At 52.8% G+C, this 12500-nt stretch overlaps 1 protein-coding gene across 2 annotated transcripts in view; it reads left to right on the forward strand.

Annotated features, from left to right (window-relative positions):
• svild (supervillin d) overlaps nt 1-12500 on the forward strand; it is a 34946-nt gene that overhangs the window by 15712 nt on the left and 6734 nt on the right. Inside the window, exons 1-12 of one of the 2 annotated variants that reach the window (XM_027013448.3) lie at nt 396-839; nt 974-1035; nt 2235-2341; nt 4615-4756; nt 5376-5809; nt 6024-6159; nt 11038-11185; nt 11276-11359; nt 11446-11526; nt 11616-11796; nt 11989-12161; nt 12278-12433. In XM_027013448.3, coding sequence (XP_026869249.2) covers nt 782-839; nt 974-1035; nt 2235-2341; nt 4615-4756; nt 5376-5809; nt 6024-6159; nt 11038-11185; nt 11276-11359; nt 11446-11526; nt 11616-11796; nt 11989-12161; nt 12278-12433 — 1762 coding nt within the window. In that variant the 5' untranslated portion in view covers nt 396-781. Of the gene's footprint in view, nt 1-395; nt 840-973; nt 1036-2234; nt 2342-4614; nt 4757-5375; nt 5810-6023; nt 6160-11037; nt 11186-11275; nt 11360-11445; nt 11527-11615; nt 11797-11988; nt 12162-12277; nt 12434-12500 lie in introns of those variants that run through there. The other variant, XM_035533468.2, reaches the window with a different exon arrangement.

Consider the following 12500-nt stretch of genomic DNA (forward strand, 5'->3'; position numbering starts at 1 on the left):
CCCACTCCCATTCCACCTGGGAGTTCTAACACACACTCTCATTACACACAGACACATACATATTTACCCAAACACAAAAACACACACACACATACACACTCACAAACACATTCACAGACACACACACACTCACAGACACACACACACACACACAGACAGACACACACACACACACACTCACAGACACACACACACACAGACAGACACACACACAGACAAACACACACACATACACACTCACACACACACACACACACTCACACACACACACACACACACACTCACAGACACACACACACACACACACAGACAGACACACACATACACACTCACACACACACACACACACACAGACATACACACATACACACTCACACACACACACACGCACACACACAGACAGACACACACACATACACACTCACACACACACACACACACACACACTCACAGACACACACACACACACACACACAGACAGACACACACACATATACACTCACAAACACACACACACACTCTCTCTCTCTCGCTGGGGCACAGCCCAGGGGTGTAAGGTTTCAGTCTCTTTGTCATTTACTGCAGTGCTGTGATATTTTTCACTCGGGCCTCCCAGTCGTAGTGTTTAGGCAGCGATTTAACGCCCATCGTGACGTGGTCGTAAATAAGGAATGTGACGCGCTGCCATTCCGTGGCGCTTTACGAGACCAGAGCAGCTTTCCTGACTCGGAAAAAGAGCGCTCACAGGGGGCCTAACGCGGCTGGGCGTCGAGCGGCTAACATGGATAAAGGCGCTGCAACCCTGACTCCGCAGGGCTGGCACGCCAGCGTGGCGCCAGGTGTGACTCACGATCGCGCACTTTGAAAACGAAAGCGAGTTAACCAAAATAGCCACTGGTTCTGAGGAGAATGACACACGGCGAGGCAGCAGGTTTGGGGCCTAATATGCTTTTATGTCTGCGTTTGTTGACAGGCAACTGCGAGGTGGGCGGCGGCCCCGGGGCAAGCGTGTCCGTCGACGTGCCTTCTTGTAAGGTAAGCGGGGGCGGGGTTTCATACGGCCACGCCTCTGACGTCCTGCTCTGCTGAGTAGCTGGCCATTTCCTTCACTGCGAAGACCTTCATGCAAATAATGGGCAGATTTCCAGAGAAGCCGTATCAGGAGATACTGCGAGCCTTTATATGTGGACACTTTATCATTTGCGTTGTCGTGCTGGTAGTCACAAACTCCCCCTCTTTACTCATTTTATTTCTGTAGTCCTATAGATATTTCCAGTTTTTCCAGTTTTGGATATTTGCAATATCAAACAGCTTACTAAGTCATCCGGACTTTGGATGAAATCGCGGAGGAAGCGTGACTGCTTGTCTAAACAAATCTAGAGATCACATTAAAACAAGTTGGCGCCTGCCCATCACGGGACGGCTCTGAGACAAGGAAGCCTTCCGGATCAGAGGAGCGCGGGTATGAGAGCATTCCAGGGCCGAGACCTTGGATACGTGTCTTCGAGGACATATGAGACGAGCGTCAGGCCTTTTGTCAGAGCAGCCTCGATCGTCAGCAGGCGCGAGAAACCTTTTCACACCTCACAAAGCTGCGGTGACTCTTCTAATCGTGGAGATCTTCCAAGCTACAGGCCGCGCGTGGACCATTTCTAACTCCCCTGTCTTCACACGTGGCAAAAAGGAAAAAACAACACTGAAAAATGAACAGAAATGTGAACCAGACAAGCGTTTGTGGATTGTGTTGTCAAGCTTCGGTATGGTTTCTCCACCCTGTAAATCAGCAACAGCTCGGGAGAGCGATCCTTTTGTTGCGTGTGACAGAAGGAATAAAGAAATTTGTCCAAATTCGATTGTACACAGTTCATTCCTTTCCTTAACCTTCCACACCCAAGAGCTCTTTCTCTCTCTCTCGCTCTCTGTCTCTCGCCCCTATACTGCAGCTAAGCCATGATTGGCCATGTAAGCCCTACTGACCTCTCTACGCTTCCTTAAGCCTCCCCTCCCTCCGGCCTCATTCAGACTATAGACACTGTTCTTTTCTCAGGGTGTGTGTGTGTGTGTGTGTGTGTGTGTGTTTGGTGGGGGGGGACCTCTTCCTTGCTTTGCACAGCAGGGTTCTGTTTGGGTTGTGTCAAACAGCCTCACACTCAGTGGCTGATTGGTCATTTGGTTGTAGTGTGGAAAGTCCCCATAGTTCCACTCTGCTTCACTGACACACTCCCGTCCACTAGGGGCTAGACGCTGAAACCCTCTCAGAGGATGCCACACAAGAGGACCCATGTCGCCATGCCAACCAAAGTGAACCAATCAGCAGTGAGGAGCAGCAGACCGCGGCTAGGTAAGCTCGCGTGCCTGGACGTCCAGCCGAGGGCTGGCCGGGCCAGTTCCAGCCACCCTTCCTGAACGTCCTTCCTTCCGTCTGTTTGATAGGCATCTGTCAGACAGGTTGTTGACACAGTGTGGCTTTTGTGTGACTGATTTTGTGTGTGTGCATGTTTGTATTGGTGCGTTGCACTCGCGTGCTTGTATGTATCAGTGTATCTGGGTGTCTTTTATGGGATTGTGGCATTTGAAAATTTGGCCTTGGGCCTATTTCCTGGTCTGTCTCCATGATATGTGTCTGTGTGTGTGTGTGTGTGATTGAGTGTGTGTGTGTGTGTGACTCTGTGTGTGTGTGTGTGTGACTGTGTGTGTGTGTGTGTGTGTATGTGTTTGTGTATGTGTGTGTGTGATTAAGTGTGTGAGTGTGTGTGTGAGTGTGTGTGTGTGTGACTGTGTGTGTGTGTGTGTGTGATTAAGTGTGTGTGTGTGTGTGTGTGTGTGACTGTGTGTGTGTGTGTGTGTGTGTGTGTGTGTGTGATTAAGTGTGTGTGTGTATGTGTGTGTGTGTGTGTGTGTGTGTGATTAAGTGTGTGAGTGTGTGTGTGTGTGATTAAGTGTGTGTGTATGTGTGTGTGTGTATGTGTGCATGTGTGTATGTGTGCGTGTGTATGTGTGCTTGTGTGTGTGTGTGATTGAGTGTGTGTGTATGTGTGTGTGTGTGATTAAGTGTGTGTGTGTATGTGTGCGTATGTGTGTGTGTGATTAAGTGTGTGAGTGTGTGTGTGTGTGTGTGTGTGTGTGTGTGTGTTCACTCATGCGTGCACGACTGGCACTGACTCATGGGCAGCACTTTTAGGAGCTGATGTGTCGAGGTCGTGCAGGCCTGCTCCTTCTACCGTCTCTGTCCAGCAGGACACGTGTCCCCCTGCCTTGGCCCTGCCATCACCATGGCTACAGCTGCTCCCCTGGGGATGTGGGATGCACGTTACCCTCACTACAGCTGGAGTGACATAGAGAGGCCCTGACGTTTACACACACACACAGCAAAATCAAACCTACCCGAAACCTGCCCAGCCCTCGTCAGTGCAGCTAATGTTTTAACTGATTAGTTCCCTTAAATACAGGATTTTAAACACACGCGTTTGTCTGCAGAGAGGTTATACAATCCAGAAAAACAAAACTGGGATCCAAGCATAACTTAGGGAATGCAGAGAAGGTTGGGTTTTAATATCCATGGAAGTGCGTGTGTGTGTGTGTTCTCAGTCATACAGACTGAGCTTATCATCTGGGCGAGGCAGACACTAAAACTGTGTGGTCTTGGGCTCTTCCAGAAGATTCCCAGGAGACTCAGCGACTCCCAGCCTGTGTGCTACTGCTGTGCAGCATCATCACACTTCACACCACAGATGCAGATACGTCGGAGTAAATTATCATTCCTTCCTGCTCCCTAAACCCACTAAATGTAAAGCTGTAAATAACTAAACGAGACCAGAATCAAGTCAACCGAAATTACAACACTTCTTATGATTCTGTGATAAATCGTGTCAAACACGAAGTCAGAACTGTACCGTGTCTGTATAGAGCTGTATAGAGGACAGGACCTCAGCAGGACATCAGACGACCATGGCCATCAAGGTATCGGTCACAGATGGGGTTATGCCTGCCTAAGAAAAGAGTTGGGTTTTGATGTAGGTGGGTGTGCGCATTGTGTGTGTGTGTGTGTGTTTCTATGCGTTATCACTGTCACCATGATATACTGGCAGCGTGTGTTATCTTGTGAATTATAGCAGGACTCTGTGAGATGAGATGTGCTGGGCTGGGCTGTGTGTGTGTGTGTGTGTGTGTGTGTGTGTGTGCGCGCGCGCAGACGCGTTATGTGTGTGTCTGTGTGCCTGTGCCTGCATGCGTGTGCATTTGTGAGTGCTCTTGCATGCACACGTGTGTGTGTGTGTGTGTGTGTGTGTGTGTGTGTGTGTGTAGCTGCTTGAACTGCTGTTCTTTTTCACTTTCGCTCCACTGGCTGCCGACGGCGCCGTGACTCATTTTTGCTGGGTTTAAGCGTTCGCACCGAGGAGCGTGGCGGTCCACGGCCTGCCCTGCTGCCCCCAGCAGTCGCACAGCTCCGGGCATCTGGGTCTCCTCAACCCTTCCGCTCCCACGAGTGAAGCAGGTCACCACCGCTTGTAACGTCCCGCCACGCGCTTAATGCGAGGCGCTCGTTAGCGCGGCGAACGCGCCCCACTCTCATAAAAACCCCGGTCTTATCTCTCTCTTTCTTTCCTTCCGCAGTGCCTCCTCCTCCTCCTCCTCGTCTTCGTCGGCCGAGGACGAGGAGGCACACACAGAGGAGCGGAGTGGGAAGCCAGCCCACAGGGAAGAGAAGCCCTCTGAGGTGGTGAGGAATGAGGAAGAAGACCACGGCGACGAGGAGGTGAGAGCAGACGGGTCTCTGCGCCTCCGTGCACCCCAAACCCCCCCCGGCGCTCCCCTGGAGGCCCAGATCTCCTCACCGCGAGACTCACTTAGGCAGCATGGCATAGGTCGTTTCTGTGATAGCGATCTTTTAGCGCGAGTCATTGGCAGAGGAAGTGGAGCTGTAATAATGGAGGCAGCTGAAAGTGTGTTGTAGTAGCTCCCTTTCATCTGGGAGCTTAGCTGTTCTCTCTCAGAGGCACAAACCTGCACCAGATCAGCCTCCCCCTCTCTGTCTGCTTCTCGCTACTCTCTGGATCACTGGGCACCTCGGGGTGTGTGCGTGCGTGCGTGCGTGTGTGTGTGTGTGTGTGGACGCAAGGTTGATCAAACACTCCCAGTTCTTCCTCTCTCTCTCTCTCTCTCTCTCTCTCTCTCTCTCTCTTCCTCTGGCTAGAGCTGAGGGCAGGATGGGGAATTTAGGGCCCACTGAAGGGAGGAAGTGAAGAGTGGGGGATGGGGTGGGATTGTGTCTCTGATGGCTCACACACATTTTCGCCCTGCGAGCAGGGGTACGATCCGGAGGGTTTGATCCGCTGTGCCGTCTGTTCTTCGTGACCCCACCCCCTGTCCCCCAGGAGACGGGCGGCACGGACACGCCCCCCCAGGAGTCGCGTCCAGGCCCCCAAGCCAAGAAGCCGATGGAGGAGTCCAGGTCCCTGGCCGGCGCCCCAGAGAGGCACGGGCTCCGGGGCATCCTGAAGAACAGCCGCTCCGCCAGCCTGGAGGCGGAGCTGACGGAGACCCCGGCATCGGAGAGCAGCAGGACGCCTGCCGTCACAGGACCGGAGGAGCAGGAGGAGGACGAGGAGGAGGAGGAAGGGGACCGGGTAGACAGAGGGAGCAGGACGGCATGGACGCGGAGAGGCAGCTCCGGCGAGGCGCCCTGCTCGCCATCCCCGGATGGCGTGGAGAGGACGTCGTCTCTGTCGGCATCCGAGGAGGGCGAGGAGCTGGACAGCAGCGTGGACAGCAGCGTGGACAGCAGTAGTGGCTCCTCCCTCAAGCACAGGTAGGGTTAAAGGAGATAGTGGCAGGGTGGCCAATAGCGTGGCAGGGAATCAGCCAATGGCGTCTCGGTACGAGCTCACTGATGTGTATGTTAAACATGGACTTGATATCCAGACAGTGTGAGAGGAAAGGTACGGATCAGGAATGCTCACTCCAACTCTGTCTCACACATGCCTTCGCTCTCTCCACTTCACTCCCTCTCTCTCCCTCCGTAGGCTGGCTGGTGGGCCAGACGGTGAGGATGACTGCTGCAGTAAGCTGAGGAAGACCAAGGCCAGCGATGTGGTCCAGACGTCCCTGGCTGATCGTTTCAGTCAGCTGCAGGACTCTGAGAAAGCCTGGAAAAAGAAGGTACACACACACACACACACATATACACACACTCACACACACACACACACACACACACACACACACATACACCCACAAACATATAAATACACACACACACTCACACACACACACACACACACACACACACATTCACACATATATAAACACACACACACACTCACACACACACACATATACACACACACACATAAACACACACACATAAACACACAAACACACACATATATAAACACACACACATAAACACACAAACACACACACATATATAAACACACACACATACGTATAAACACATACACGCACGCACACACACACCCACACACACACACATGCACGCACACACGTATAAACACACACGTTTAGGAATTCCAGAGCAGTTAAATCACAGCTTGTGTCTTTATGTTCTACGTTCATTAAGTTTCCAGTCATTTCAATCAAACCACAGTCTGTGTGTTTTATATGGTATTAAATTTTAGTTGAGGCAGCTAATGTATGTCTTTTGCAGATACTCACACAACTCTGTCTTACACACACACACACACACACACATGCAGACACATGTGCAGAGTGTTTTTTTCATCCATGGTTAAACAGTCATACACTCATTAACACAGAGGCCCTAAACGTGTATGCGTCATTGTTGGGTGTGCGGCGTTGGAGGCCGTGTGAAGCCAGAGCCTCTGGTAGGAGCGTGCCTGCAGAGAGGGGCCCTGTGCTGGTACACAAAGGGCAGGGCAGGCTGGCTGTAGCACCAGAGACAGATGATGTTGCCTCTTCAGAGGTGGGTGGGTGAGGTTCAGAAGGATTCCATCCTGGCAGAGAAACTACCGCTAGCATGCAAAAACCCTTCCCTAACACACACAGACACACACACACACATATAAACACACACACACACGTACATGCACGTACATGTACACTTTGAGATAAAATGGAACCTCTCTCAGGTGTCTAATGTTTCATAATAAAAACTGCCTTAAACTGAGACGTGTTCATACACGCAAGAGAAGGCTGCCTAATGAATATGTTAATTCTTCACAGTCTGTCCTATCAGGTGGCTTAGTGTCTCCATCCCACTCAGTGCAGTGTGTTGTGGGTGGGACCCATCAAACCCAGAAAAGCACATTTTTATGCAAACACGAGCCCGAACTTCAACCCAGCTGTGGGAGGAGTCTATCCCAGCGAGCCTGCGTGGGTCTGCCTCCGTGCTGGGAGCATGACACGCCTGGACTTCGTCTGGGGCTGTCACTGCTGTTCTGGTTCCTAAGGGACAAGATTCAGGGCTCGCTGAAAGGGCAGTTGGGATATTCTAGGTGTTGAAGGGGGACGTCGAGGGGTGGTGGTAGGATTGGCAGTGGTAGACGGGCCGGGTCACGCGGGAGCGTTGGATTCCTCCAAATCATGGATGAAAAAGTCACTGGCTTGTGTAAAGTCGAGAGTCCCTTGAGGGTTTTGATGTCTGGGTAAACTCCAGAAAGCGTGCAGATCGAATGAGAGGGAAGGAGATGGATTGGGCATTACATCTGGGATGGAGTCATTTGATAGAGAAGTTGTCCAGTGTACAAAGCTAGAGCACTGCGTGCAGTTCTGGTGATAGAAGGCAAAATGGATCCCGCTGGGAGTTTGGGTTAAAGCGGAGGGTAACTGAGCCCTAACAGATGTCGTCTGTCTTGTGAGAAAGGAAGAAGGGGAATGAGACAGAGAGAGAAATTCGAGGGACCAGCCGTGCTCCGTGAGCAAGGTTGATGGCATCCATGTGCACAGCCCTGCGTGCACAGACGGCTTGTCAGCAGTTAAGGCAGCACAGTAAGGAGCTGATCTGCTGGACTTCTGCTGGACTTCTGCTGGAGTTCCTTACTTTGCAGTATGTGTACATCATTTGCTTATAGCAAATGCCTCAACACATGATGCATCGCCGTTTTGAAACCTTGTTCTCTTAAGGATTATCAAGTTGCATCTTTTCAAATGAATCAAGTTACTGGGAAAACTCTCAAAATCCATGAAGAGGTCTGAGACACATTTTCTCCAGTCATTTTTCTTCAAACCCCCCCCATTCCAAGTGAATCAGTGCAAGATCTCTCTCTCTCCCTCTCTCTCTCTCCCTCTCTCTCTCTCTCCCTCTCTCTCCCTCTCTCTCCCTCTCTCTCTCTCTCTCTCTCCCTCTCTCTCTCTCTCTCTCTCTCCCTCTCTCTCTCTCTCTCTCCCCCCTCCCTCTCTCTCCCTCTCTCTCCCTCTCTCTCTCCCTCTCTCTCCCTCTCTCTCTCTCTCTCCCTCTCTCTCTCACTCTCTCTCTCCCCCCTCTCTCTCTCTTCCTCCCTCTCTCTCCCTCTCCCCTTCTTTTGCTCTTCACTCTTTTTGCGAGGGTTCCCTGGAGGGCTTACTCGACAAGTGTCAGCTCAGCTAAAACAGACGTGCAGAAGCACAGAGATACTGTCATCGCACGGGACAGCAGCCCCAGATGCACGGCGATGACCTAAGCCCCCCCTCCCCGCCCCTCGGCTGGGAGCTCAGGCCCTCGTCTGCCGTTCCAACCCTAAGTTCTGCTCTCCATGTGCACCTGTCCATGAGATCCTCCATCTGGCCCCGCGTCCCTGCGCTCGGCGCTCCCACACTGCCGGGCGGACGTCATTATTAGCCCATCTGAAGCGTCTGTCCAGCTTGTCTGCAGCTTTCCCGACTGAACCTTCTGTCCTCTCTCTTCTGTCTCAACAGTCCCTTTTCCTCCTTGCTTACCTTAGGCACCTGTCCTCTCTGCGTCTGCCTAGACTGTAGTCTCTTACCCTCAGGTGAGTGGCGCTTTACCTGTGTGTGTGCGTGTGTGCGTGGTTTCTCATTTGCATGCGTTTGTGAGCATGTGTTGAGCCTCTAACCGTAATCCTGAGTGTGTTTTTCAGTTGACCCGCTCTATTGGCAGTGCTAAGGGTTAGAAATAGTTCCTCGATCTATTTTGAATCATTTGTACTCCGGTTTGGCCGCGGCCCTGTTTGGTTGGAGCGCTATTGTTCTGAATTGGCTGCACCAGAAGGCTTTTTCAGTGCCTGTCACTGAATCCTGCTCAGCCTCAGGAATGGGACATTAGTTGGGCTGTGTCCCAGCGCTCCGAGTGCCGTGAAGCCGGAGGGCGTCGCGCCTGCCCCCTTTTCCCTCAGTGCACTCACGATCAGGAATTTCCCCCATATAATTGTCTCCAGCACTGAGACTCTTGGCACACCTTTGAGTGAGTGTGTGCACCAGTGCGCACACGCGTTTGTGTTCCCATGTAAGGGACCAGAACTTCGACAGTTTTAATTTATCCCCAGATTCGAACCATTAAGCACAAGAATTTACAAGCTCTGTTTTTTGTTTTTTTTCTCAGGCAAAGCAGGGGACACCTGCAATGACCACATGTTACAGAGTTCCAGATGTTGACATTTCGCGAGGTGGGGGGGTGGGGGGGGGATAGTTTTTAGTGTTCTGGTACTGAGCCTCTTTCCAGCTCCCCCCTGGGACGTTAATACAGGTTAAGCGATCACCCCCAGTGGAGCGTAACCTGGGATTATTACATCCCATGCGGACATTGTTTGGGAAGGGCCTAACTCACGCTCACGAAGGCAGCCTGGCTTTTCATGGAGTTCCCCCGGGGCCTACGGGACCTGGACCGAATTGAATTGCTTTGTGCTTGGTTGCCAGGCTCAGTATTGTACGCGCCCTCTCTGGCCAGAGCCAAGGCCGCCTCACCCCGAGGTGGAGGCTGAAAACATCGGTCATACCAGTAATCTCCGCTACGCTCCAGCCACGTCCAGCTAACCACCAAGGCCAACTCTGTCCGCTTTGGGTAGTGCTAATAAAAATTCCCTCCGGATCATGTAAGCTGCTCGGTGTTGTGTCCCGATCTACTAGGACTAGATGCCTCCATGTCGGAGCCTACAAATTCCTTGGAAGGTTTATTATAGCCAGTCAGCATCCAGGAACGTTAGAGTGGTGGGAAGAAGCACGGACCCCTGGCTCCGTGTGCGTGTGAGTGGGACCACCCGCCGCCGGTCAACCAGGCCACTGTAATAAATCACAGGCTATACAGAGCGTTTGCATTAATAACACATGCTGGTTGTACCCTGCATCCGTGCACATTCGTTTTGATGGCAGAAATGTCTTTTCCATACTCAGGGTTATGGAGTTGGATTTGAGCCAAAATTATTTACACTTATGGAAAGATTTCCACATGTGTATTTGCTCGTGAAAGAAAATGTAAAAATATGTTTAATCGTTTGTAAATAAAATCTGGGTTGTGTGAGTAAATTAGATTTTCAGGTATTTTCATTCATTAGTATGAGTTGATAAACTGTTCCAGGAGCCCTAAACTTTGTAAGCTACGATAGCTCAAGCTAAGTCATATCTTTGTAAATTTTACATTTTACTTCTGTGTACACAGGCAATAACAGTACAGACACAAATCCCTTTTGCCTTAAATATGACCAGATGAAGTCTCCATAAATCTGCAGCCTGTCTCCCACCACAGTGCTTTGATCGAATCACTTTTTACGAGCACACGTTAGTCTCTGGCGTGGGGAGGACATTTATTTCACATCACTGCAAGCACAAGCAAGGTCAAGCTACACTCTGCAGCTCCAGAGTGTCACGGAGGTTCCCGTTAACGGAGAGAAGTTCCCGTTAGCGGAGAGGGCCTCCTGTTAAAGCCGGATTCTGCTCCGAGCTGGACGTATGTTTGCATGGAAGGGCCTAGCTTGTAGTTAAACGGGAGGTAAGCACAGACAGAGAGAACCTGACTGATCTTGGGGGGAAAATACAGATTTGCACGTGTTATTTCCCCCGGCTCCTTCCATCGGAGATGACCTGGTGCGTTGTAAAGGGCGGCTTGGTCTCTGCCTGTCTCTGCAGAAGTCCTCGGCCGAGGTGGAGACAAAGATGTCCCTGGCAGAGCGCATGAGGAACCTGCAGGGCAAGGAGGAGCAGTGGAAGGCTAAGGGCAAAGGCGCCGCCAACGACTCCACCCAGTTCTCAGTGGCTGGCCGCATGGCCAAGCGAGGTAAGCCCTGCCCTCCCCCGAGATAAGCCACCGGGCCTCCGTGGCCGCGAGCCTGCAGTTCACCGCGGCCGGTGTGTCGTTCCCTCCTAGGCTTCGTGTCCCCCAGCAGGGAAGACGTGCCTGTCGTGCTCAGCAGGAAAGCTGGGACCAGCACACCAGTGAAGCCTGTAGAAGGTACAGCCTCCACACCGACGCGCGCGCGCGCATGAACCGGGGTGGGCGTAGCAGGTTGATCTGAGTGGTGGTGGTCTTCTCCGCAGAGATCTCCACCCGCCCCGATGCCGAGGGCGACAAGAGGCTCGACAAGCTGGAGTCTTTTCTGGACAAGCTTCACAGCAAAGGTTATGCCCTGACCTCCGCTCCTCTGACACGCGCGGTACCACGGCAGCGGCAGATGTAAAGGGCAGCTTGTGTTTAACCGTACCTGCAGGGGCTGGGGGTGGCAAGCCCTCCACCATCGAGGTGACGGGGGAGCAGGAGAAGGAGGTGATGGTGCTGGACGATGAGACGTTTGACCGCTTCTACAAGTGCGTGTCGCCCACGTCCCTGAGCTCCAGGGCGCTCCTGGGCGGCGAGGAGGATTTCAGCTCCGTCCAGTCCGACACCCCGAAGTGAGAAACGCTTCTCTCCCCCCGCCTCCGTTGGGCTCACACTCTTTCACTCTTTCATCTCTTTCTTTGTCTCTCCTGTCTTCCTTTTTCCCCTGTCCATTTCCCCGCGCTCGTCCTTGCCGGATCCCACGCGGGAATGCCGGGGCTCACAGCTCAAGCTCTGACTGGCTCTCTGATTGGCTCCCTGTCCAGGCTGACATCAGCAGTGGCGGACCACAGGCGCTCCGTGAGGCCCTCGCGGCGGACCAAGGGCTCGAGGAACCCTCTGCGCACGCTGGCGGCGCGGGACGACCTAAAGCAGGCGTACACCGAGCAGAGGCTCAACGTGGCAAGTGTGGAGACCAAGCGGATCCAAGTGGAGCGCAGTGAGTCTCGCCCGCCTCCGGCACAGTGAGTCTCGTCCGCTTTGCTCACGATGCTAAAGGGGCTTTGTCTTCTGTTACCCCCCCCCCCCCCCCCCAATCCCCCACTCTGCTCCCAGTGGCCAAGCACTCCAGGCTGGCTGACTGCGCCCTGGCCGGCTTGGCCAGCAAAGAGAACTTCAGGAACGTGAACCTGCGCAGCGTCAAATCCACTGAGGTGGTGACCAACAACAGCGCCGTGCCCTTCCACAAGCTCATGCTGGTCCACATCAAAGGTGAGGAGGGCGGGGCTGTCAGGCTGGGAGGGCGGGGCTCTCTGCCACACAGACATCGTTCAGTGGA

The sequence above is a fragment of the Electrophorus electricus genome, chromosome 15, assembly GCF_041902795.1.
Source record: "Electrophorus electricus isolate QZ-2024a chromosome 15, ASM4190279v1, whole genome shotgun sequence".
NCBI classification, from domain to species: Eukaryota; Metazoa; Chordata; class Actinopteri; order Gymnotiformes; family Gymnotidae; genus Electrophorus; species Electrophorus electricus.